General features: G+C 52.4%; 1 protein-coding gene across 3 annotated transcripts in view; it reads left to right on the plus strand.

The window, feature by feature from the left end:
* Window positions 1-866: 866 nt before the first annotated feature.
* Window positions 867-25,949, plus strand: part of SIL1 (SIL1 nucleotide exchange factor) — a 99,888-nt gene continuing 74,805 nt past the window's right edge. The window contains exons 1-2 of one of the 3 annotated variants that reach the window (XM_048320115.1): window positions 867-903; window positions 22,148-22,262. In XM_048320115.1, coding sequence (XP_048176072.1) covers window positions 22,158-22,262 — 105 coding nt within the window. In that variant the 5' untranslated portion in view covers window positions 867-903; window positions 22,148-22,157. Of the gene's footprint in view, window positions 904-5,028; window positions 5,177-19,909; window positions 19,999-22,147; window positions 22,263-25,949 lie in introns of those variants that run through there. The other 2 variants (XM_048320114.1, XM_048320113.1) reach the window with 2 other exon arrangements.

The following is a 25,949-nucleotide window of genomic DNA, read 5'->3' on the forward strand; positions in this document are numbered from 1 at the left end:
CACACCTGTGGCAACCCGGCATTCCCTGTGCCTTCTCTGACTTTCTCACCTCATTTCAGCATCAGCCAGGGGTGCCAAGGCTGAGAATTTACACCCTTGAATTTACCTGAAACCTCACTACCTTCCTCAACACCTGTGAAAAATAAAGGAGGTGATGAAGTAGCCTGCAGCAGGGATGATGTGATGTGCAAGGCCAGCATTCCCTCCTGACCCCCAGCACCCATCCCAGGTATCCCCACCTTGTCCCCAGCCCAGAGCACCGAGTGCCACCTCCAGCCCTTCCCTGGACACCTCCAGGGATGGGCACTCCAAACCTCCCTGGGCAGCCCCTGCCAAGGCCTGAGCACCCTTTCCATGGGGAAATTCCTGCTGATGTCCAACCTAACACGATGCGGAGAGGGGCCCCTCGCCAGCCAGTCCCGTCAGTCCCTTCCTGAGGGACAGATCCTGCAGGGCGGGGCTGCTGCCCACTGCCCGTTCGTTCCCACAGCCAGGGAGGTTCCTGCCCGCCCAGCGCAGCCCCGGCTCCCGAGGCCCGAGCCGGGACACGGCTCAGCCCGGCCCGGGACACGGCGGGGCCGGGACAGCACCGCCGCCGCCGCCGCCGCCGCCTCACGGAGCAGGGGCGGGCCCGGGCGGGGCCGCGGACGGAGCTGATTGGGCGGAGCGGGGCCGGGGGCGGGGCCAGGGCCAGGAGCAGGGCCAAGGCCGGTGCTGATTGGGCGGAGCGGGGCCGGGGGCGGGGCCAGGGCCAGGAGCAGGGCCAAGGCCGGTGCTGATTGGGCGGGGCGGGGACGGGGGCGGGGCCAGGGCCAGGAGCAGGGCCAAGGCCGGTGCTGATTGGTCGGGGCGGGTCCGGGGGCGGGGCGGCTGGGGCGGGCGGAGCGTGCGCAGTGCGGAGCGGTGAGTCGGGGTGGGGGGGGTCCGGGAGGGCGGCGCTGCCGCGGCCCCGTGAGGGCCGGGCCGCAGCTCCGGGTCCGGGACGCGGGGTCCGGGACACAGCCCTGGTCCCGGCCGCAGTCCTGGTCCCGGCCGGGTGGGCACGGCGCCGCTGCTTCCTCTGCGCTGCTCTCGCTCAAGCGGAGGCGGCGGTGAGGCCTTGCTGGCCTGGGCGCTGCCTGCCGCCCCTCTTCGCTTCAGAGCCGTGAGAAACGGCGTGTGCCCGGCCCCGGGGACTCGGGCAGGGCTGGCGGGACAGGCCGCTGCTGCGGCTGGAGTGTAGCAGCCGTGACCGAAAACGCGGGCCCTGTGACGCCCACTTAGGGGCACAATGGGGGCAGGACAGGGATCCCTTACACTGAGGGGTTTTAAACATAAGTATTTACACGTAAGTTTCTCCCGAGGGGCACAGTTTGGATCCTACCGGGAGCACTCGGCCGGGCTGGGTGACCTCTGGCCTGCTGTGTGCCTAGGCAGCTGCAGAATAAAAATGTGCTGGAAGCACTGGAATAGCTCTGGGATACTAAAATGGATTTTTCTTCAAGGTGTGTGCTCTGTAACACGAGGCCAGAATTTTAAAACTGCTGCAATTATTTTGGTGCGAGCCTGCATATGGCTCTCTGGCTGGAGAACTGGTAAAATGACACGTTGCAGAAGGCCAGGAAGGGAACGCTGAGCAAATGGGATTTTGTATATAAACACTGTTTGGAATGTTGCCTTGAAATGTTTTAAGTTCAGTGGTTGACTAACACTTGCATTGGGAGTGATCTTTGACAGAGCACTGACGCTGCCCGCCTTCGGGAGGGTCCGGGTTTACACCAACAAGTTCTGTAGATAAAATTTCTTAGGGCCGAGTTATTTATTCTGCAGTGTTTTTCTGCTAGAACTAACCCAGTCCAAGTGTGGCGCAGAGGCAGAGCTGCCTGCACCGGTACTGTTCAGCTTGCCTGCCAAAGGAGGATAATCTGCAGAGGCATTTCTGTGGTGGAGCTGTCTGTGGGAGAGGCTGCTCCGTGCACAGCCCCGGCAGGCACCTTTTAAGTGTAGATAAGTCTCCAGAGGACGTTAGAAGACGATGACACCCTGTCATTTACCCAACGTGCTGCCGCAGTGTTCCTGCTCCCTGTGATCTTTTGAATTCATTTGTTCTCAGGGAGTAGCATTGTTAAGGGATGGACTTCTATTTTTCTCCCTTTTCTTTCCCCCAACCCTGCCTTAAAATGACCCAGTCTGGTCCACGTTGTTTTTCAGCAGCCTCTAGGGAATTTCTGTGGTGGAAGTACCCAAAATATTGTCCCAGAAACTTTTTTTGTAGAAGTCCAGCTACCAGAGATGAGAGCAGTGTTGCGAGTTCTGGAGGCTGCTGTCTGTGCAACCATGAATTTACTGAATTTGAAGGGATACAAATATGATTCTTTGGAAGAAGTCAGCTGGAAACAATTCCTAATGAATTGTCAGAATAGCTTTTGAACCCACAGCGTTGTCCCCGTGTCCTGAAGCAGCACAAGAGCAGTGCTGGTGCTACTGCCACCACCTTCTCCCTTTTTACAGTGGAGAATTTCTTCAGCCTGAGCAATAAAACACCTGGAAAACTCCAGCACCCCCAAACCTGTCTCTGCTCCTGCTTGGGCTGGGCAGGTGTGGTTGAAAGCACAGCAGCCGTACCTTGAGACTTTGCAAGGCAGTGGATTATTGGGATAAATTTAGGGATAATAGTCAGCCTTTCTGTGTGCTAATCCTCTGTGCTACTGACTCCCTCCGTGGCTTTTATAACCCACCTCAGCTCTTACCACTCAGCGTTCTCCTCTGAGAAATAGCGTTCAACTCAGGCTCGTGAGGGAGGTGAATCAGCTTTAATTAAGATTTGTCGGGCGCTTTGTTGATCAGTTCTCAGTAGCTAGTTGCTATTTTTTATGAACACGCAGATATTCTTAGCACCTGAAGTGAGAAGTGACACAACACTGGGGATCTCTGGGAAGCAGCCCTGCGAAGGGAGACGGCGCCTGCTCACCGAGGCTTTGTCAAATCCATTCTGGCTGCGGTTCATGAGGCAGCTCAGCAGAACCCCAAATCCCTCTGAGTCTTTGGGAAATCTGAAATGTTCCTGAGAGTTAAACCCTGCTTTTGCGTGAGATCTGTAGCTCTTGTGCCCTTGTTGCATTTCTCCCAAACTGCTGGTGGGGTTTGGTGCAGCTGTCTACTGGTGGCATCAGCTGCTGTCGCCTGCTTTGTAACACCTTGTGGCAATGACTTCGATGGCTTTCAACAACTGTCCCCTCAAATTAAGGTGTCTGGGGTAGGGGGGGCTGCGTGATGGCCCTTATGGGCTTCAGGCAGTTGCAGAGGTCGGTGGGGCTGTGTGGGGTGAGAGGGGAGGAGGGAAGCTGGGAAGCCATGCCCTTCCCCAGGGCAGCATCCCATTCCCTGCTGGCATCTCTGCTGCAGCGGTGAGGTGGCAAATGAAGCTTGAAGAGCTTCGTTTGTGAAAGATACCGAAGGCGAGAATGGGAGCAGTTACGGTGGTGCTTGGTCTGTGTTGTGTGTGGGTGCCCCTCAGCAGGATGAGGATTGTATTTTGGGGAAGAGAAGGCTGTTCATTTGGCTTTGTCACTGCTGTAGGAGTAGCCAGATGGAGGATGATAAAATGAAATACAGGGCTGGAACAGCCTCCTTGTCCATGGCCCTGTCCTGAGCCAGGTGAGAGATACTCGGCTCCAGGCTGGACAGTGGTGGATGGTAGTGCAGATCTGGACAGGGCCCAGTTCCCTCTGGGCCTTGATGGAATCCCAGTCTCAGAGAGCCTGACAGCTCATCTAATTTGCCCTTGCAGCAAACTGAGTAGCCAGTTTGTCTCTTTCCTTCGTAGAATGGGGAGCATTTATTTATAAGGCTGGTTGTCCTTATAAGTAAAACCTGTTAAAATCTGAGAGCTGGTACCAGCCCTGGAGAGAGCAGGGATGGAGAAACCCCTCCACAGCTGGTATGGGGCAGCGTGTTTTGTACTGCTGACTGCTCTACTGGTTGCCCAGACCCTCTGGTTTGTCTGTGACTAGAGGTGATCCCCAGCACAGAGCCCAGAACTGGGTATTTTATGTTCCTAGATCACAGAGTGACGTTTAGCTCTTTGGGGCTGTGGTGTCACAGCGCTGGCACATTTAGTCTGGTCCCCAGTTTTCCCCAGCATTCCCTCTGTCTGAAGAGCTTTCCCCTGGTCTCTATTTGTGTGCTTGATCTCTGTTTGTGCTGTTTCCAGGTGCGGTTCTTTGCATTGTTTTCCTTGCTTTTCTTTCTATTGATTTGTGGGTGTTTTGGGAACTTTTCTTCAGTTTATCAATTCCGATCATGACCTCCAGAGTGCTTTCAGCTCTTAACTCTGGGCATCCTTTCAGGTTTTATGTAAGTGCTTTCTCTTTTGTTGTTCAGGCCATTAATGGAAAGGATGAACAGAAGCAGACCTGGGCTGAGCTCCCAGGGTCCATACACAAGGATTTCTCCTGTGCTGACAGGGAATTGCTGATAGCTACCCCTCAAGTGCGTGGGGTTGAGTTGCTTTGGTTGGTCTTTTTTTTCTTAGTTAGTTATGAGCACTGGGCCTCATTAAGGTGAGCTCGCCCAGACCCAGCTCCTCTGGCTTTTGAAAGCATCAGATGGATAGAGTGAAAAGCCTGCTTTGTGCTGGTCAGAGATGTGATGGGCAGGTCTCTGTAGTGGGGGATTTGTGCTCTCTTTCTGAAGGCTTAGGTGATTTTTAAGGGCTTTCATGAACTTCATTTACCTGGGGCTTCTTGCCGACGCTTGCTGGGACTGGCACAGCTCCTCAGCAATCCTCAGCCCTGCTTTCCACTCAGAGCTGCCTGAGCAGTGGGGTGTGCATGGGGCAAAGTTGTGTCCAGCATCTCCTGCTCCCCTTTGTTTCCCCATAGGTCTCTCCTTAGTGAGAGTTGGGCTTGTCTGTTTGTGACTAAGGTAGCAAAAGTACATTTTTCTCCTCAAGCAATTCCAAGTTCCTTGTGTGGTTACTCTTCTCTGGAAAAAACAAAATTACTTGCTCTGGAGAAATTAATGACACTCATTTTTATTCCTAAATAGTGTGTCACTGTGGGAGTGGTTGCAGGATACCTCATTGCACCAGGGCTCTGCTGTCACCTCAGTGCCAACTGCTTAAGGAAGAGGATTTGCTTGAGCTGAAATAGATTTCACTGGAGCAAACATCACTGCCCAAGCAGGACTGAGTTCTGTGAGTACTGAGCTGCTGGGCACAGCTGTCTGAAGTTTAAGAATGGGTCCTTTTCTGAGGTGCTCTTCCACACACTGTTCCATCTTTCTTTGCACATTGGCGTAACTGTGGGGTGAAATTTGGCCTCCACTGAATCTAAGGACAACACGGGATTCCTCTGTGGTGTTCACTTCTTCCTCCTCTCCAGGCTGGTAACTTGTGGTACCCAGCTGTTCCCTCCAGCTGTGCTTCAGGGACACCCTCAACAGGATGGAGACACGGTGCCCTCTTTGTTCTCCTATATTGGTCCATGGCTGATGGTAGAGTCATAGAATAATGGAATATTCTCAGTTGGAAGGCACCCACAAGCATCACTGAGTACAACTCAGTGGGTGCCCTGACCAAAGTTCAGTTCCAGGGGAGAAAATTCAGTCTCCCTAAAACATTCCTGTGGCTTCTGTTGGATTCTTCCTCACTTTTCTCCAGGGGGCTGCGTGCTGTAGTTAAATATGGATAGAAAGGTTGTGTTCCACTCTGGATTACAGCTGAATCTCAGTGGTGGATAAATTGCATCCTGAGTCTAGTTTGCAAAGCCCTTTGGGCTTCATGGGCTGCAAGAAGCTGTATTTTATTCTAGATGTGTGTTTGCTGATAATTCTATAGGATTTGCAGACAGCAGGTTGTAAGAGCCCTGATTCACTGGTTCACTGTGCAGTCAGACTCTGCCCAAATAATTCAAGTGCCTGCTGCAGAGAGAGGGAAAGGAAGATGGAAGGATGATTTAGAAATCTCTGGAGTAGATGGGAAGAAGATGCATATGTTGATCTGAAGGAGATACCAAGCCACGTATATGCCTTTAAACATCTAAATGAAAGTCAGGAGTTTTTTAATGGTTGTCTACTTTAAACCCAAATAATTCCTTTAACGAGAGGTTTTAAAGGTTTAACTTAATTTTAGAATTTTTATTTCAAGCATACTTCCATAAAATTAACTTTTTGAATGCAGAATGCTTTAATGTCTTCTGTGTTGGTGCTCATTTGCAAGAAATCTGCACAGTTATTTCTTATGTACCAGTTAAATCTATCAGCCAACAGATGTCAAGTGTAGCAAAAATGCTATAATAATATTATGGTCTAATAATAGTTATAATGATTCTAATTACCTGGTGCAGCTTTAGAGAGAGGCAGATTCAGAAATTGGTGCAAAGGAGGTGTTTAACCTTGAACTGCAGAAACAGGGCACTTCCAGAGGTGCCTGTGCTGTGCCCCCTCTTCCCTGTCAGACATCCCCACTCCCTTTATTTCCTCCAGCAAGCTGGGAGCAGCAGTCTGGTCTGTTTTAAATGATCAGACCTCATTCTGACTGTGTTCAGAAGAGGAGAGGAGTGCTGGTGAGCTGAGGATGAGCACGTTTCCTGGAATACCTGGGAGTGTGAAGCCTGCTCAGTTTTAACCTCTGTCTGCCCTGCCCTTGGCACGCTCCCACTGCCTGATGATTGTGGCACTCGCAGATCGCTCCCGCCTCGCCTCGGGATGGCTGCGGAGCCTCAGCAATCTCCATCCTTTGTGCAAGCTGGTTGTGCTGCTTTTAGGTGTCACGGGAGCCTTTGCCACAGCCTGGGAAGCACAAAGCCAGAATCTCCTGATGGGAGAGCGTTTGGGGGTGTGCAGGTGAGCGGCTGTGTGCTGCTGATCCCCGTGGAGGCTTCGGGGTGGGGGTGAGGAGAGCACTGGGCTGGCGCCCGAGTGCTGTGCTTGCCGTGCCTTCGCCAGTCTGGCCCCACAGAGCCTGGTCAGTCTCCTTCCCCAGCTGCTCCATGTGCCAGCTCTCTTACATCACTCCCAATGCCCCTTGACCACCATATTTTTCCTTCAGGAAGGATCCTGGGCTGCATTTTCTGTATTCCTGTGCTTTTTGCCTGATGTTGCTGTGTGCTGTTAGTGCTGTGGGGTCCCAGTGCTCGTTGTTGCTGCAAGACCAATAAGGCAACATGTAATAGATCCCCTCTTGCCACAGCTGCTCGTTTTAATCCTGTGACATGCAGGCGTGAGCAGTCCCTGGTTCACAGAGCAGGAGCCTTTCCACAGAGGAAGCTCTGCGTAGGCTGGAAGTTGACAGTTTTCAATAATTATATGCTGAACCTTCTTCCTATAAATAATAGATACACAGGCTGATGAGAACTACAGGAACTTGTCTCTCAGTTGCTGCTCCCTGGCATGGACAGCAGCTGGGAATCTTCTACTGTTTTCCTGTAAAATGGATCCAGAGGTGCCCTTGCAAGGTTTTCTTAATTTCCAGCCTGCTTGTAGGCTGACATGCTCTGCTTCTCTGGAAAGCCCTGCCTGCCAACACCTGCAGCACACCTTACCCCAGGGCTTGTGCTGATGAGAGCTCTGAACCTCGGGGAGGTTCAGCCTTTCCCTCGGGGAGGTTCAGCCTTTCCTTTGGGGAGGTTCAGCCTTTCTTTTGGGGAGGTTTGCCTTCTTGCTGGAGTCAGTGTGTGTGTTGGTGCATCACCATGGAGATGAGGCCACAGGAGCTGCAGGGCACAGCCTTTTCCAGGCTCACATGAAGAAGGATGCGGTAATGGGCTCCGCTTATTTAGGGGAAATGATTTCTTGGAGTAAATAAATCGTCAGAGAACACTTGGCATCACCCCAGGTGCTATTAAGGAAAAGATCTCTTGAAGCCAGAGCTGTGAGGCTCGCACAATATTCACTTGCTTTGAACACTCTGCTTTGGGGTGTTCCACGTCAGGCGTTGCCGCTGTGCCCAGCGCTGACTCACTGACCCGCTTGTGCTCCTGCTCACCCCGAGATAACAAAGCTCCTGTTGCTTTTCTCCTCCCTGGGTATGTATTTCTCATCCTGCCACAACAGCACCTTCCTGCATCCCTTTCCTTGGCCACTGAGTGTCCAGGCTTTCACTGCTTCCACTGGTTACAAGGCTTCACTTGCCGTGACTGCTGCTGCTTTGGCCGGGTTTCCAGAGGACGTGGAGGGTGTGTGGCTGCACTGAGCTCTGCTCCGTGCAGAAACACCTCTCTGCGTTGACAGATTGTGCCAGCACACCCCAAAATCCTGTCTGCTCGTGCTGACACTCTTGGGGGGTTGGGGACACTGCCCTTTCCACGTGCCTGGCCCTGGCACACTCTTTCCTTGTCTAGTTTCTGGTACACAGAACCCTCCCAACACGGTGTGGAAGAGCCCTGTGGCACCTCGCTGCCTCATCGCCTCCACGTCTCATCCCAGACTTCATCTGTAAACATCTCTTTGCCCTTGCTAAAAACTCTGTCTCTTAATTTCTCTCTGCAGGAGTATTATTTAATTTGTAACAGTTTTAGGACGTTATTTGAAAAATCCGATATGAAGCTGTATTTCATTTACTGTAATGATCCACTAATGCAGGCATATTTCAAAGGCAGGCGATGCAGTACTGTGGGGTTTAATTAAATTTTGTTTTTCAAGTAAGCATCAATAGACAGACAATAACAAATGGTGGACAATATGCATACAGAACAAAGTTTCTTCATTTTCCTTTTGAAGACTGTGGAAGTGAAAATGTATAGCCCTTAAAATGGACCTGACCTGCTCACAACTGCTGCTTTAGTGTCGTTAACTCACTTCAGGGGGAGTTTTTTTTCTTACTCTGCCTTAATTAATTTTCTTGCTCTCTTCCTGCCCAAAAAATAAACTGTTACACTATGGAAAATTTCCAGCAGGAGCCATGGGTGATCTAAGTGCTTCTGCAAGTTCTGGAAGTAGTTTGGAATACCATGTTGTTACCTAATATGTGATGGCTCCTCCAGATGGGCCCTCCTCAGGGTGACAGAACAGAAGGGCTGGGTGTGAGGTTCCTGTCTCTGGGAACTGGACATGGCATGTGCCAACCTTGGAAAGGGAGGGAAAGATGGTGGTGCTGCCTGCAGCATGGTTGTACTCAGAAATCAGCAAGTGTCTCTGGAATGCATTTTGTTCCTTTTCTCCCAGTGAGTGTGGGGTAATGAAGTACACAGTGTATGTGGGGAGGCTCAGGAAGGGTGTTCCACGTCAGCAGGAGGCTTCTGGGAATCATCCCAGTACTCACAGCGTGGCACTTGGGCACGTGTTCTTGGGGTAAAGGAATTCATCAGTGGTGCTGTAAATGGGCTCCTTTGTTCAGATTTGAGGAGCAGGGTGAGATGGGATGGCTGAGGCTGATTTGGTTTTCTCCACGTGTCTGGAGAATTTCCCGTTGTTTAGGAACAGAACCAGAGTTTGCTGAGGAACCCGGTGCAGCTGCTTTGGACTCCCACAGCACTCCAGCCCTTTGATTCTCTCTGAAATCTCTCACAGTCAGAGAGCTGAAAAAAGCATGAATTTTTCAGAGGAAGTTTCCATTCAGAGATGTGAGTTCAAGCCATGTCCTGGGTTGATGCCTGAAGCTTTGCCTGCTTAACCTGCCTTCAAAGGCTGGGGCCAAGGGCTGTGCACTGCTCTCCACCACTGAGCTGGGCTGGGTCACAGTCCAGAGAGCTGTTGGCTGGAAACTGGAGTATGCAAAGGCTGGGAATCTGTGGGGACCTGACTCCTGATGTCTGCGCAGCTGTAAGTGCCTGAAAAGCATCGCTGTAAATGACAGACTTGTGTCTGTAACCTCCTCCTCCTCCCCGGGATCTCGGTGTAACACTTCCCGCGTTCCAGGAACAGCCTGTGTTTTGCTCCTTGCTGGAAGCAGCGCCGCGAGTCCTTTACAGCTCTCCTGGTGCCTGGGGCGCCTGAGTGTTGTGTTCTGAGAGGCTCCTGGGAACAGTGATCCTGGCCAAGGCTCCAGGATGGGGTCCTGTGCTCCATGCCAGTCCGTGTGGCTGGAGAGGAGTCCTGGTACAGATAGGAAGGTGTCTAAATATAACTCGTCATCAGGCATCGGATGCTCTTTAAATAAACTGGAAAAACCCCACACAGCTGAGGTTTGTACTGGCCCTGCTGATGCCAGGGGGAATGCCCCGTGCCTGATTTCTTGTTCTTCCCTTGTTCCTTGCTTTAGGCTGCCAGATTTCCCGTTTTCTCACTTCATTTTGTTGATAGGCAGTGTCGAGGTTCTGCTGCTGGAGTTTGGGGCAGGAGGTTGCTTTCTGGTGACTTGAAGCAACATCTCCAGCTTCTCCTGTCCTTCCTTTGGATCTCCTGCCTTTCTCTCTGTGGCTGCTCTCACTTTGCCATAAACTAACCTCCTTCCAGCCAGGAACCTCAGGCCTCTTGCAGACTCACTTTTATGGGGCCATTATCCATCTTCTATAGGAGGAGTGGCTTTCCTGGCTATGGCAGGGCTCAGGTGGCTGCTCCCAGACGGAGCCCACTGGAGCATCTGGAGCCAGCGGCTGAGCCCTGGGCTGAGGGATGTGCCCTCTGTGCACACCAGGGAGTGCTTGAGCTTGGTCTTTGCAGGAGCAGGTGAGTGATTTGAGATCCTCACAGTACTGCTGGCATAATTTATTCCTGCAGATGTGCCCAGAGCAGTTTTAGGGGTTTTTTCTGCCCAGCAGAATCACAGAGAAGGACATGTCCAGGTCCTGTGCTTTAGTGGTTCTTGTAGGACTGTGCAGCAAACGGGACCTGCGAGGGGCCTCAACACAAGGGCACAAGCCCAAAGCGTGGGAAACTGCAGTGGTGCTTGGGAATGAACAAAAGAAAAGGGCTCTAGGACTATTTAAAAGAAAAAATGAGTAATCTGTAATTCAGTTTTGAGGGAATTCTTGTAGCAAGGGAGCATGTGCTGGCTGGGAGGGAGGAAGCGCTTGCTCAGACAAGTGATAATCCATTGCAGCACATTCCAGACACTTGACAGATATTGGCCTTCCTCAGGCCTCGCTGGGATGAGCGAGGTGCTGCGCCACTGGATGAGGAATGTGGAGTTTCTGGACTATGCAGAGTGATAATTTAAACACCAAATCCTTGCTCAGCATGGGTACTGCTGCTGGCTGCCTGGCCTGGGGTGCTGCACGGGAGCTGATGGTGCGCTGTGAGAAGTGTGCTGGGCTCCGCGAGCACTCGGGGCTGACGCCGGCCGGCTCGCTTTCTTGGATTTCTGCTTCGGAGTTTGGCAGCCGTCTGCTTCAGGGAGCACAGTGGCCTCATAAGAGTTTATTTGATCTGACACATGACAAATTGTTTCTGCTGGCGGCTACTTGAGGCGCAGTCTGTTCGCTGGCAGCCGTGGCTCTGCGGGCACTGGGAAGTGGAGGAAGGCAGGCCTGCCTCCTCCTCTTAGGGAACATCAGCGCAGGGAGCGTTGCTGCAACCTCCCTGCCATCCCAGCCTCCCTTTTGCTGGTGGATAATTGTGCTGTTGGCACGGATTATTAATTATGTTTGTGTGCTGGGTGTGTCTGCAGGTGCTGGTTGTGGCTCCTGCGGCGTGCTGGCTGCGGGGCAGAGGAGAGCCTGTGTTCTGGAACCAGACCCACTTGCCATTAAAAACGCTTTGTTAAGTTGCTTTTATTAGGACACCCTTTTAGCTCTGCAATGAGGAGCAGAATATTACATTCCTCAGCAGAATAAAAAGTACATGTCCCCTGTGAGATAGTGTAAATACATTTTATCTGTTCTATTACCTGCAGTTTTCTGAATATGTCCCCTAAGCATTTTAATCTTGTTTTCCAGAGTTGTCTCAGAGTGAGGAATCGCTCCTATTTGCAACTTTGGGAATGATTACTTGTTCATTAATTTCTTCCCTTTCCTGCTGTCCATCTATTATTGCTTCCAGGAGAAAAAAGCCTCTCCGTAAATCTCGCCCACAACAGGGCTGAGTGCCTGATTAGACAGAGAGTTATGTGTGCTGGGAACGTGTTCCTGAGAGCTCATCCTGGAGCCGTGGATGGAGCCCTGGGCGTGCTCTGGCTCCTCTGTCCCCGTTCAACGCCCTTGGGCACGCAGAGCCCGCCAGGTGCCCGAGCTGGCTCCCTGCTCCTGGCCCTGGGATGCCCAGCAGGCAGCACGTGCCAGGCCAGCTGGGCACACCTGGAGCACACCTGGAGCACACCTGGAGCACACCTGGAGCACGGTGCCGTGGCAGGAGGCTGGAGGTCAGGGCAGCTCCAGCACCCGAGCAGGGCTTTGCTCCTGCCGCGCTTTGCCTGCAGTGCCGGGCTGCGGTTACGAAACGGGACCGAGACGGGACAATGAGGAGCAGTTGCTGCTGCCACGCTTTTGTCCAGCAGCTAAAAGCCCGTTCAGAAGTTTCTGTGGAAGCGTTGTTTGCTTTGGTCTTTTTTTGCTCTTTCTTTAAGTACAGACTTAAAAGAGCTGGAGACTGGAGGCCACTGTAATTATTATTTCTTCCTGAATAGCACAATAAGTGTGCCATTTGTTCCATAAATGACAGGGTCCTTGCCTCGGAAAACATATGTGGCCTGTTCCCACTGCTGTTCCCTTTCACATGTGAATAACTGCCCCTGCCTGCCTCTGGGTGCGTGGAGATTTCTCACTCCTTCATTGGGGTCGGTGCCAAAACTTGTCTTGACATGTGACGTGTGTGGTCACTGGAAGTCACTGTGGAGGCTGTCACTGAAACAGCCTGGATTCACAGAGCAGCTTCATTTAGATGGCAGCTGATGGAGGAACTCTGCAGAATAGTTGGGGATGAAATCTGTGTGCAGGAGGGGACAGCTGAGGTCTGTGGTTGTGGATTCAAATATGCTGCTAGCAAGAATTTTTCTTGCTTCTTTCCAGTCCTGTGAGATATTTTTCTCTCTCACGGAAGATATTTGTAGAGTTGTATAAACTATGAACACCTGCGACCTTGCAAAACCTTTGTTTATAGTACAGAAAATAGAAAAATATTTTGACAATGGATGTTTTAGGATTTTAGCCAATCACATCAAGGGGTGGATGATCCTGATCCTTTGACCAATTAGACTGTGCAGAAAAAAGTCTATAAAAGAGTTGTAAAATAATTAAATAAGGGAATCTTGCTGCACAATTCCTGCCTGCTGGATCTCTGTTCTCCCTACCACTGTGGGATACTGTGACATGTGGTCATCAAGTGAGAAGCTCAGACATGCACAGACAGGGTCTGGCAGACCTGTGGTGGATGTGCCATGTCCCCACCTGCCGTGGCACCACCAGGATGCAGAGGCAGCTGCTCAGGATGTTCTGGTGTCCCACAGCAGAGAGGAAGGTGCTGCAGATGCATCTTTGATCAGAGCTGAGGGTGTGCACAGTAACAGCCTGCTGCTCACTTCGAGCTCTTGGCTTTGCCAATCATCTTACAGCAAACACCAAGACACGGAGAGTGAAAATCTGTGTCCTTTGGCTGCTCCTTGGGTGTTTGCAGAGCCAGCAGATGCAGTGGCAGCCGGGACTGTCAAAGGAAGAACCCTTTGTGGACCAGTGCTGCTCAGCTATTGAGATATGCCAGTCCATGAAGTGGCTCTTTATAGGGTATCTCACCAAAAGGAGTTTCCTTTTGAGTGTCTGCATCTCCTGCTGTTGGTCTGAGCTCCAGATGAGAAGCAGTGCACTGACTGGAAGCTGCTGTGGTTACAAACAGAGTAATTGTCCCTTGGAAGAGAAAATTGTGGAGGAAACCCACTCAGTTCTGGTCACATCTCTGTTCTCCTCCTTCCCCAGTGCAGGTTTTAGACTGGTGTGGCTGAGGGGCAGTGGGATGGAGTTAAGGTACTGCTTCGAGTGAACCCCACAGCTCTGAGGAGCAGGGAGTGTGGTTGTGGAGCTCAGGGGGGACCTGTGGACCGGCAGCTTTACTCCCTCCTTCGTTCTCTCTCCATAACCTGTCAGTTCAACTATCCATGGGGCAGCTGAGCCTCCCCTGCGGTGGCTGCTGCGATTCCAGCGGCACGCGCGGGGTCCCGTGGCGGCGCAGGCATGCGCAGGAGTGCTGTTTCATAACCTCTGCTGGCATTCATGACACGTTCAGAGACAGGTTCTCCACTTAGTCAACGTTTTCTAAGGATTTAGGGCTGAGGAGCTCTTTGAAGCACCGATGCAGCTTGTTCTGCCATGACAAGGTGGAGATGAACGCTGGCGTGGCTTCCATTCCCCAAGGAAAATGCTCTTTTGCATGGATCGCAAGCTGTGGCTCTGCTGCTGTTTGGGGAGACCAGAGGAATCTCAGAGCCAGGCGCTCTGTGCCACATCAAAGCCTTCCCGTCTGAAGCACCGGTGCTGGGGAGCTCCAGCTCCATGTCCTTCGTGTTTGGGCAGCAGAAGGAAAGAAGATCCCTGAACCAGGAGTCACTTGAGGGATCAAAGCTCTGCTTAGCAGAGGCTGACGAGGCAAAAAGCCAGGATGGCAGCAGGAAGGACACAAAGCCTGTGGAAGATCTGGGCCACCTGATAACAGACCTCCAGAGGGGCCTGTGAGACCTTCTGCGCTGCTGGAGGAGCGGGGCCAGCATCTCCCCCCGAGGAGGCAGGCCTGCAGTGTCCTGGGCTTGACTGGAGCCATTCTGTTGTGCCTGAGGGATTGTTTAATTAAAAAGAATGCTGCACCATCACATTTCAACTGTTTTCTCCATACATTGCTGCAAGTAACATCTAAAATAGCTCTAAAAGGCAACAAACCATTCCCCAAAGTAGGGGTGGCAGACGAAGAACAGGAGAGGGAAGGAATTATGTTCTCTTTCAGCTTTCTGTGTCTGTGCATTTGCTTCTGCATTTGCAGCCCTTGGGGCTCTTTTTAATTTAAATTTCCTTAGGAAAAGCCCTGCTGAAGGAATGCTGCCTGCAGTGGCTGGCTGTTCTGCTTTGGCTTTGGCCTGGAGAAGCTTTGATGGTTGGGGAGCAAGACTAGCTTTTCAGTCTTTGTGGGAAATGCTGGGGCCTTATTCCAGGTCCTTGTGCCAGTCTGGCAGCTCCTGAGTGGGTTTGACCCACGAGGTGGATCCCACTGGGAGCTTGCCACAAAACTGGAAGCACGTGGGAGCCCAGCCAGGGCTGGACATCCAACCAGGCACCCCATGCAATTAATCCACAGGCTGCTATGCCATGTTATTCCTGGCCACGTATCCTGAGCACGCAGGGGGCAAGCCCCACGCTTGCTGCCCGTGTGCCATCCTGCTCCCTGCTGCTTGCTGTCCCCCGGGGAGTCAGAGCTGTCACCACTGCCTGGCGCTCTGTGGAGAGGTGAGAAAATGCATTTTTCATAAACCTCACAGCTCACCGCTCCTGGCAGATCGATAGGGCAGCTGGAGCAGTCCTTGGCGTGCCCGCTGCCGGGGCACCTCTGTGCCACGTGCTCTGCAGGGAGCGGCAGGGCGGTCCTTGGCTTGGCAATCCCCATGGGAAACCTCCAGGCTGAGCTGGGGCTGGCAGGGAGGGTCCTGGCTGGGACAGGCTGAGATAGGGCCATGGGGATGGATGGTTGTACTGGGCTGGCGGTGTGGTGCTGCTGTGGGAGTCGTGTGCCGATCCATCACCGCTGGGTTTCTGTAACACTGAGCAGGAATTTTGCATGGTTTCTTAACCTCTTAATTGAGCCTCTTTATAGGGAAGCCAGCATTTGACAGGGGAAGGAGGTTGTTATTCCCTGTGAGAGCCACGGGTGAACAGCAGGAACTTGGGAAACACAAAAAGCTGTTTCCAGAGAGGCTGGGAATAAGCCAGTTAAATCTCTGGCAATTCGTGGGCCCAGCTGCAGTGGGACATCAGGATTCTCTGGGACCTGGTTAGTGCAGCATGTGCTTTCTTTCCTGTTAGATTCTCCAAGCTTGGGAAAGCAGAGGGGGTAAAAAACCACACTGAATGCTGGCAGACTCCTCGGTTAGTGTGAGCAAGGTGTCACCTTGCAAATAGAAACTGATGAAGAAGGTAGATCTGAGTGGGGGGAGAAAACATCACTTATTCTATGTGCTGTGCATGGGAAATTGCAGTAAGGAATAGGAGAAAGGCAGGAGGAGAGGTGTTTTCGACTGGGCTTTGGGGTGGTGGGGAGGTGAGGAGGAAGGGGAAAGCTGTTTCAGGCGGTTGAGGTCAGGCAGTGTGACAGCTTTCAGAAAGATGTTTGTCCTGAAGGTCCCTGTGCATCTCTCATCTCCTGGCAAGTCCTAAAGTCTTAAATTGGTGCAAATCAGCACCAGCGCTCTGGTGGGGACTCGAAGGTCCCTGCCAGTCCCAGAGCTCTGTGGAGCGGGAGTGTCATGTGGAGTGCAGACAGCCACAGAGCCCTGCGAGAGCAGCTGCCAGAAATTCAGATAGATGCACTGCTTATAAATAATAAATGATAAATTCAGCCTCTGATCTCCGAGGCACGCTCTGCTTCTGTACACTCCATCCTGGCAGAGAAGATCCCCCATCCCGCACTCAGCGCTCTCTCTCTGGCGTGGAGGCTCTGGGGGGTGCTGGGGATGCACGGGCTGCAGCTCCTGGAACTGGGGTCGTGCTGAGCCACGGTGGAGCGTGGCCCCTTCTGCCACCAGCACTAATGAGCGTGGCCCCTGGTGCCACGGTTGCTAACGAGGGTGGGGAGGGCGAGGGCAGCCTTGCTCAGGCTTCAAACCACCGAAGTACAAAGCTGTGCTCCTGCCCTCTGGGGAGCAGCGTTTTGTGTGAATGCTGCTTGCTGAACGAGTTAATTAAGTCAATTTAAATGGTAGGCTGAACGATGCTTAGTGTTAAACTCTGCGACTTGTATAAGCAGCAGGGTCAGGGCTGCTGTGGCCGGGTAGAAGGGGCGATTCTGGCTTTATCCAAGCGATGCACAGCAACCCCCTCCTCTGCTCTTGGGGGAGCTGTGGCAGTGCCGGTGAAGCTGCCGGTGCCGAGAGCTGCCCGTGCCGTGCCCGGGCACCGCTGCGCTGTCTCCTGCTGCTGGACACATCCCTGTCCTGCTCCCGCTTGCGCCGGCACCTGGCAGGGCTGTCGGAGCTGCGTTGGGTGGTGTCATGGCCAAGCTGCTGCTCGAGGGGCTGATGTGAGCTGATGGATGCACAGGGAGCCTGGAGGGGTTATTAATATTTATTGTTGTTATTTGTTAGCAGCAGTTACAAAGGTGGCACCACTGCTCGGTAGATGCCGGGCTCTGTAAACACGTGTTTGTGCCGTGGTTATCCTGCTCCTCCCGCCCTGTGCCCATGCCACAATTCCCTCCTGTGTGCTGGGCCCAGTTTGGAGCGAGGCTTCTGCTGCAGGTGGGAGCAGGACCTGCTGCCTGTGCTCAGGAAGGGCCCAGCCAGCCCAGTTTATTCCTGTAAACCTCAAAGCGTGGCTTCCTTGCTGCGTGGGTCCTCTGTAGGCAGCAAGAAGGTGTTCCCACAACTTTTCCCTTTGTGTAGGAGTGTTTTGAACATGCCAGAGCAGAGTCCTGGTAGGAGTAAATGATGAGGAGCAAGCAAGAAGAATAAATGGGTTTTTTTTAAGCGATTTCATAAGTGACATGAATGGAATGGTCTGCATGGCAGCTACACCCTCTCCACTGAGATCCTGGACGCGTGAGGGTGCTTGCAATCGAGTGCTGCTGCTCGCTGGGCTGTCTTTTACCTGTCTGGGGCTTCATGCCCAGGTGGGACCCTCTGGCAGGGCTTGGGGCTCTCACTGTAGTGGGCTCCTCTGTGGGGCTGGAGGCACAGGGGTGCTTTCCTGAGGACAGGATGCCTGGAGGAGCAGAGCTGCTGAGATCATCCCAGGCATGCCAGTGTAGCTGTGCAGTCATCGAGCAGGAGGGACAGCTGGCCACAGGGTGCTCCTGAGGAGCACCAGCAAACATGAGTGCTCCTCACAGACCTGGGGACCCTCTTGCTCAGAGGAGGATGATTTCAGGTCAGGTCAGCTAAATTTCCTTCTCTTTCTCCATGGCACTGCACATCACTTAGCCTGTCACGATGGGCTCAGCCGTGGATGCCACCCATTAAAAGGACATTGTGTGTGAAGGGGATCTCAGCTCGCTGTGATTGCACTCTGTGTCCTGAGAGCCCTCTCCAATCCCTCAGCTCCTGGGCACAGCTGGCTGGAGAACACTCCTTGAGCTGCTGTTGCCCAGGAAACTTTCCCTTCAGCCGCAGAGGCTGTGAGTGCCGGCACGTCTTTGTGCCATGGTTCAGCTGGAGAGTGCTTGGGCCGTGTTCCTCGAGGTTTTCCATCCTTGGCTGGCTCTGCCCTGCACTCAGCGAGGGAGCTCTGGCAGTGGTTTGTGCTGGGAGACACACGATGTGCTGGTGGTGCTCCCATCAGCGCCGGCCATCTCGGCGAGGGGTGGCTGGATGGAAACCTGGCCTGAACTAGTTAATCTGCAGGCAGTTTTGCAAGGCTGTAATACCCATCCTGCTCCCTCAGTTCATCCCTAGATGGGAACAAGGATTAGCTTATTGGTATTGTTTATTCTTAGAGATAATTGGTATTTTTGTATGAGCACTGGTGTGGCAGCAGGACCAGGGCAGTGCCTGTCCCCTGTGCTGGCCCTGCTGAGGCACCTCCAATCTTGTGTTTGGTTCTGAGCTCCCATGGAAAGAAAAACATTGAAGGGCTGGAGCATGTCCAGGGAAGGGAATGGAGCTGGGGAAGGGGCTGGAGAGTCAGTGCTGTGAGGAGCAGCTGGGGGGGCTCAGCCTGGAGAAAAGGAGGCTCAGGGGGACCTTCTCCAGGAGGGGGCAGCCAGGTTGGAGTTGGGCTCTGCTCCTAGGGGACAAAGGACAAGACAAGAGGAAATGGCCTCCAGCTGTGCCAGGGGAGGGTCAGCTTGGACATCAGGAGGAATTTTTCCATGGAAAAGCCATTGGAACTACCCAGGGAGATTTGGAGTGCCCATCCCTGGAGGTGTCCAAGGAAGGGCTGGAGGTGGCACTCGGTGCTCTGGGCTGGGGACAAGGTGGGGATCAGGCACAGCTTGGACTCAGTAGCCTTGGAGGTCTCTTCCAACGTAAATGATTCAGTCATTCTGCGTCCATTTGGCTGCAAAGCCAGAGCCTGATGACCGGGCTGAGGAGCTCCAGGATGTCTGTGTGCTCTCCTGGAGCAGCAGATCAGAATTCAGATGAGGCTTCAGATGGATGTGTTGGAGTGGCACAGGACAGGCAGCGTGGGCTCTGTGCCGGGACATGAGAGCGTGGAGCGCTGGCAGCAGCAGGAGGCATTAATGAAATCCTCTCCTGTCGCTGGCTGCCTTTGAGCTGTCACCTGTGACTGCAGGAGCTGTGTTCCCGGGGCTGTGCAGGCTCCCTGATGCACAGCTCGAGCAATCAGTGGAAATGTCCCTGCTAATGGGCAGCACAACTCTGGGGCTGTTGTTTCTGCCGCCGCTGGTGCAGACAGGGATTTCTGGAGCTGTGGAGCAGAACCTCCCAGCCAGCAATGTCTCCTCCTCTGACAGGAGGATTACACACAGGAATGAAGACTTTTTGGAGTCTGACCCTTTGCTCTTTTCCTAGTACCTGGTTTGCTTTGACAAAAGAGGATTATTAGGAAAAAAATCAGCCCCTCCACTCTGCACAAGGGGAATCTGTGGCCTTCCTGATGCGGTTTTGGTGCTGCCCAGCTGCTGTACATGAGTGCTGCTGGATCCCCAGAGATGCCCTCAAATCCAAGCAAACATTCCCTGTGCAGGTGGGGTCACCATGACCACCCTTCCTGCTTTGCAGGCTGCAAGGGTTGTTTCTGAAAATGCATTGTTTGCACAGAACATTCCATGTGGAAATCCTCCCGTGCCCTCTGCGTGCGTCTGTCTGTAACGAGGTGTCAGCCTGTGCAGGCTTCTCTCCAGGAGCTTCAGAGCCCCGTGTTGCACATGTTGGCTCCTCCTGCCTACCTGGGACCGAAGCACGCTGCTAATTGTTGTGCGGATGTCATCTGCCAGGCAGGCAGGAGGCTGGAGGCTTGGAAGAGGCTGTGCTGTCATTTGCTACCAGCCTCCTCGGTACACGTGAGCTCTATTTTTATTGGGAGTGTGCGTTTGCTTTCAGCCACTGCTTTGTTGAATTTCTTTTTCTTTTTTTTTTTCTTTTTATTTCCAGGCTTGCAGATAAAGTTTGAGGGATACATCTATTTTTCATTATTCCAGTTTTGCTGTTTGTTTCATAACTGACAAAAACCCAACCAAACCTAAAAACCTGTTTCCTGTGCGAAAAGCAGCAGTTTGTTCTGAGGTGAGAGGGAAATGTGTGGTCACCCTGAGACTGAGGTCGTGACTGTGGCACTGTCCAGAAGGACATAAAGATCTTCTGGGAGCAGATGGAGTTTGAACCTGTGCATTGTGCTCTGGGAGTTCCAGCTCAGGAGCCTGGGTGTTGGCTGTAGCCTGGTTTTGCTTGGCCACGTCCCAGGAGAGAGATGGAGGCTCTGGCCACAGGTTGTCTCTGCCTGTCTTACGGAAACAGGGAGCTTTTCTTCTACTCCAGTTCAGGTTAATAAGGGCTTGTGGGTCCTTGAGGTGGTTCTTTGACCCTTCAGAAAAGAGGAGACACTGAAGGAGGAAATGGGAGGTGATGCTTTCCTGCCTTGTGTGAGTTAAGCAGGGGAACTCATTGCTCAGGGATGCTGTGGGTGTCAGAAATCCAGATCTGCTCCGAAACCAATTAATGGGGAAAATCCAGTTGATGTGGTGGAGATGGCTCAGAGGTAGAGGCTGCTGTTGAGGAAGACCCTGGCTCAGGAGTTTTTGGAAGATGCAGAAGTATATCAGATGTATTGTTATCTCTGCTCCCTGCTCTGTCCCTCTCCTGTCCACCACTGACCAGTGTGATGTGGTGGGCTGTCTTTCTTTTTTTTCTGGCAAAAACCAAGCAGGAAGAGGAGGAAGTAACATAATGAAGTGGAGAGCCAAGGTACCAGTGAAGGGGTGGAAGGAGAGGAGCCTTCCCTCCATGTCCCTGAAGGCTTCTGGGGGCAGAGGCTCTTTGGTGGCAGGAGCTGGTGTTGGGTGCTCCTGAGAGCAGGTTTTCTGCTTTGTGGGACAGAAAGTGGTTGCTTCAAGGAAGGAGAACTCTGTGGTGTGCTGTGCCATCCTGATGGACAGCAGAGAGAAGGCAAGATATTTCAGACTGCATGTATGGGAGGAAATTCTTTAAAACCTGGATAGGAGTAGGAGCAGACTTGATGGAGGGATGAGTAATGAAGGAGTGTTTGAACGGAACTAATCAGTCCCATCTTCTTTCAAAAGACCTCATTTAGTTTAATTTAGCAGCGTGTAAATTTAGAGCCAATCAAAGGAAATACTTGTGCAGCCTGTGTGCTGGCAGGCTGCTCCACTCCCTACCCCAGCAGCGAGCTGAAGGCTGTAGGTGGATCCAGAGCCTCGTGTGGCGAGGCAGTGGGGGCACACGTGTGCGTGGTTACACACGTAGGGTGGGCACACGAGCTCCGTGCCTGGGCACTGGCACCCACAACAGCAGAACCCTGCATTTTTCCCCCTGTCTTGTTCAGCAGGAGCTCTGTGGTCGGTCAGGGTGGCTCTGTGCCGTGGCACTGCTCCCTGGTCCCCTTGAGTGTGGTCAGAGCCAGCTCCTGTCCCCACGGCTCGGGTGAGCCGCTGCTCTGAGCAGCAGGGAAAGCCTTGTGCTGTAGGAACCACCAAGCAAACCTTGTTGACCTCTGCAAAATGTTGTTTTCCTCAAGAAAAACCTACATATGGATTAGATAAACCCCTGATCCTTGGACAGCTGGTCGTTTTGTTTAATTTGAATTACGGCAGCTACTTCTGTGCTTAAAAAGAGGCATAAAAAGCTTTTACGGGATTGTACTGCTTTTTATTTTTCCCTGTAGTTGTCATCCATGGCACTAACACAATGATTTTAAACAAGTCTTGCAGGTCTCCTCATATTTTCCAGGAGAGATTTTATCCCCTGCAGGGTCAGTATAAGGTACTTTGCATTACCTGTCACAAACCCCATTAGCAGTAAGACCGGCTGCCCCCCACGAGCCCCGTGTGCTCACACCTCGAGGTGTTGTGCTTCCTGTGGTGTCGCACCCCTGATCCCATGCTGTGTTGCAAAGTGTTGTGTAAAGAGTCCTGAAACCTGTGAAAATGGAAAAAAACACTGTTGGGTTTGTTTTCCTTTGCATTCCAGGCTGGTGGCAATGTCTCGCTGGGCCGCTCTCCTCTCCCCCGCTGCCAGCGTCAGCCTGCTGGTGCTGCTGCTGTCTGTGCTCTTCTCCTGGTCCAGCCTGAGCGACAGAGTTCCCGTAAGTTTTGGCTGCTCCAGCTGGGAGCCCTGCTCACTAAGGGCTGTCCAGCCACCAGGGTCTCTGCTGGGGTGACAGCCTTTCCTGATCCCCCTCCAGAGCCAGGGAGGGTGTTGGTGAGACCTCTTCTCAACAGCAGGACTTCAACAACAGCGTTTCAGAAGGGCTTCTTAAGACTGTCTGCCTCACCCCAGGAAATCCAGAATGTGCTCAATCCAGAGGGTTTCCAGCAGGAACAGTGCCACTGGGGCAGCTCTCTTGTTGGCTTAGATGTTTTATTTGGAGTTGTCACACATGCTCCCCTGGCAAGAGGCAGAGCCAATTGTGTGTTCTAGGGGCAAGCAGAGGGGAAGGGGTGGCCTCAGTAGGTTCCTGGCTGTGCATCTGTTGAGTCACCACAGGTGAGTCAGGCTTAGGAGAGCATCCTTTCAGGTCCCTGGGTCCCACCTGCATGGATTTTGCTGCTTGCAGTGGTTTTTGGCAGCTGCAGATGAGGCGAGTGGGGTCTGTCTGCCCCTTAGCACAGGTACAGGTGTGCAGAACTCCCTGGGATGGATCCTGCTGCAGAGCCCTTGGTGCCAGGCCCACAGAAAACTTCCTTGAGGAAGCTTGAGCAGTAGAGGATGGTGGCTTTTTGTCTAATAAACGGATCCCAGCCACACTGGCACAGGGCACCACCAGACTCCATGTGCCTGGACCCTCCTGCCTTTGCACTGCACCTTGCTGGGCTGCTGGTTTGGGATGCAGCTGTCTGGGGGCTGCACTGTCACCCAGAGCCAATCCAAGGACAGATCATGGTGTAAGCACTGTAAGGTCAGTGCCTTGGGCCCACCTGGAGCCATGTAGTGACTTTTGTATCAGCACTGGGATGGCAGCAGGACCAGGGCAGTGCCCATCCCCTGTGCTGGCCCTGCTGAGGGACCTCGAGGGCTGTGTCCAGTTCTGGGCCCTCATGGCCAGAGAGACCCTGAGGGGCTGGAGCATGTCCAGGGCAGGGAAGGGAGCTGGGAAGGGGCTGCAGCCCCAGGAGCGGCTGAGGGAGCTGGGAAAGGGGCTCAGGCTGGAGCAAAGGAGGCTCAGGGGGGACCTTGTGGCTCTGCACAAGTCCCTGACAGGAGGGGGCAGCCGGGGGGGTCGGGCTCTGCTGGCAGGGAACAGGGACAGGAGGAGAGGGAACGGCCTCAGGCTGGGCCAGGGCAGGCTCAGGGTGCACAGCAGCAGGAATTTCCCCATGGAAAGGGTGCTCAGGCCTTGGCAGGGGCTGCCCAGGGAGGTTTGGAGTGCCCATCCCTGGAGGTGTCCAAGGAAGGGCTGGAGGTGGCACTCAGTGCTCTGGGCTGGGGACAAGGTGGGCATCGGGCACAGCTTGGACTCGATGGGCTGGGAGGGCTTTTCCAATCTGTGATTCTGTGAAGCATGAGATATCTGGCATGAGATAATACACCTTTATTTCAGGGAGGGAGGGGAGGAAGGAGGCTGGAGGTAGAGCCCAGTCATCCCAGCTGGAGACTGAGCACTGGGACAGCCTCCCAGTCACAGGTGTGGGAATGGGCAGCAGCCCGAGGTCCAGGCAGGATTAATGGGGTTACTCTCCCATCACCTTTTCCTGCACTCCCCTCCAAAGGCTCCACAGCAGTCACATCCCTCATGTAGCACAAGCAGGCTGCAGAGTGTCCCAGACCCTCCCTGCTCAGGCTTTTGACCTTCCTGCCCTTCATTTCAGACTGATGAAACAAGGACGCCTTTTGCCTTTAAGGAAATGCCCACTGTTCTTTAGGAAACCTCTTTCTCCTGCTTGAATTATGAAAAGAAACCAAAAACAATTCGACTGATTTCTGTGTAAATGAAGAATCGCTTGTGTGGTGCTGCCCATTTTTGCTAGAAATGCTAATGAAAATGGGGTACTGCAGAGCAACTGTGGCCAGGCAGTGACAGCAACACTTAAATGAACCAAGTCACATCCTTTTCTCCTTACTGAGCATTTAAACCCCAGCACTTTTCCTAAGCAGAGCAGGTAAACATCAGCTGTCTCCATTATGTGTTTGAACAGATCCAGCACTGGGCGACCTGGTGGTAAATTTACAATAGCCTGTATCACTAACTCCCTCTTGGATAATCACAGAGCTGTGGAAATAAGCTAAGTAATAACTGCTCCACTCACTCCTTTTTAGTCCTGTTGAGTCTTGGCTCGGAAAATGTTAACATTGATTTTCATCTGCACAACCTGGGTTTTTATGGCTGTGATTGTTCCTGAGCTTTAACCATTTGCTATAATTTGAACAATCCCAAGCCCCTGCTGCACTCAGCAAAAGCAGGAGTTAAGATTTGGTTTCTCATGCATTTCTGAAAGGGCAGTCCCTTTCGACAGCTAAAATGAAAACATTCTGTAGGTTTGTCAGCCATCTTTGTGTGCTGCCACAGTTGTGGAATCGTGGAATTGTTTAGGTTGGGAGAGACCTTCATGATCATTGAGCACAACCATTAACCCAGCACTGCCAAGGCCACCACCAGCCCGTGTCCCCGAGTGCCACATCCACGCTGTCATTGCTACCGGAGGTGTTTTGATCAGGTCGACATTTCTGTTGCTTAGAAATACTCTTTGAGGCTGGAAATGGACATTTATATGCATAGCATCCAAATTCTGAAATAAAATGTGCATGCATTTTTTCCCAAAGAGTGGAAGAACTGAAGGCAGAACGCGTCCCAAAATTTACAGTTAACCTCTGAATTTACTTATGTTTTTCCCTGTGAAAACATCCTAAGGATTGATATCCAAACACTTCATGAAGTGAGCTGTAACTCTTTTCTGATTGCCAACAATTAGGACTAATCATTTGTGTAGGGTGGTTATCTCAAATTCTTCAGTGGTGACTGAACTGGTGATCTCAGAAGCTGAAAATATTCCCTTCAGCGGGCACTGAGCAGTCAGGATGATGAACCTGGACCAGTTCATCTGTTCCTGTTCGAACCAGAACAGCACAGACCCAGGAGTCAGTGCCTGGTGTGGGAGCACAGGTCGTTACTATGCACTCTCCAGAGTTTTATGTGACTCCCACCATCTCCCTGGGGAGGCTTTCCATTGAACAGCAACGTTTCCCTCGCAGCAAGGATTTTTTTCCCTGCTGTTCTTCCCTGTTCTTCCCTTGGTGTAATGTCGAACCACTCGTGCTGGCTGCTGTCCCACACCTCTGCCATCCTCGTGCTGCACTTGCCATGGAGGTGGTGATTAAATCCCTGCCTCATTGTTTTAAAAGACTTGGAGAACACTGGGAGCGGGTGGAGAAGAGGATCCTCACATTTGTATCATGTGGGCAACTCGGTGTGTTTTTTCCCCGTGTCCTATTTTGGAAATAGCTGAACTATTTTAGCTGAAATCTTCTCCAAGCCTGAAATAAGTGCATTTAAGAAAAAAAAAAAAAAAAAAACAACAAACCAACCAACAAGCCTTGAGGCGTTCCACTCGTGTGGAAAATTTCAGCTGAAAAAGTTAAAAGTTTGACATATTTTTAGGGAAGGGAAAATGGGGTCTTACAACGTTACACAACCCTAATAATAGCCAGGGCTCCTGCATCTGACTGAAATACAGGTGAGGCTCTGTGGAAGCTGGATTGAAACCTGCAACCTGCTCTGGAATAGGAAATAAGCTGCATTGCTTTGTTCAGCACAAATGTCATGCTAGTTATGCAT

This window comes from Corvus hawaiiensis, chromosome 15 (assembly GCF_020740725.1).
Source record: "Corvus hawaiiensis isolate bCorHaw1 chromosome 15, bCorHaw1.pri.cur, whole genome shotgun sequence".
NCBI lineage: Eukaryota > Metazoa > Chordata > Aves > Passeriformes > Corvidae > Corvus > Corvus hawaiiensis.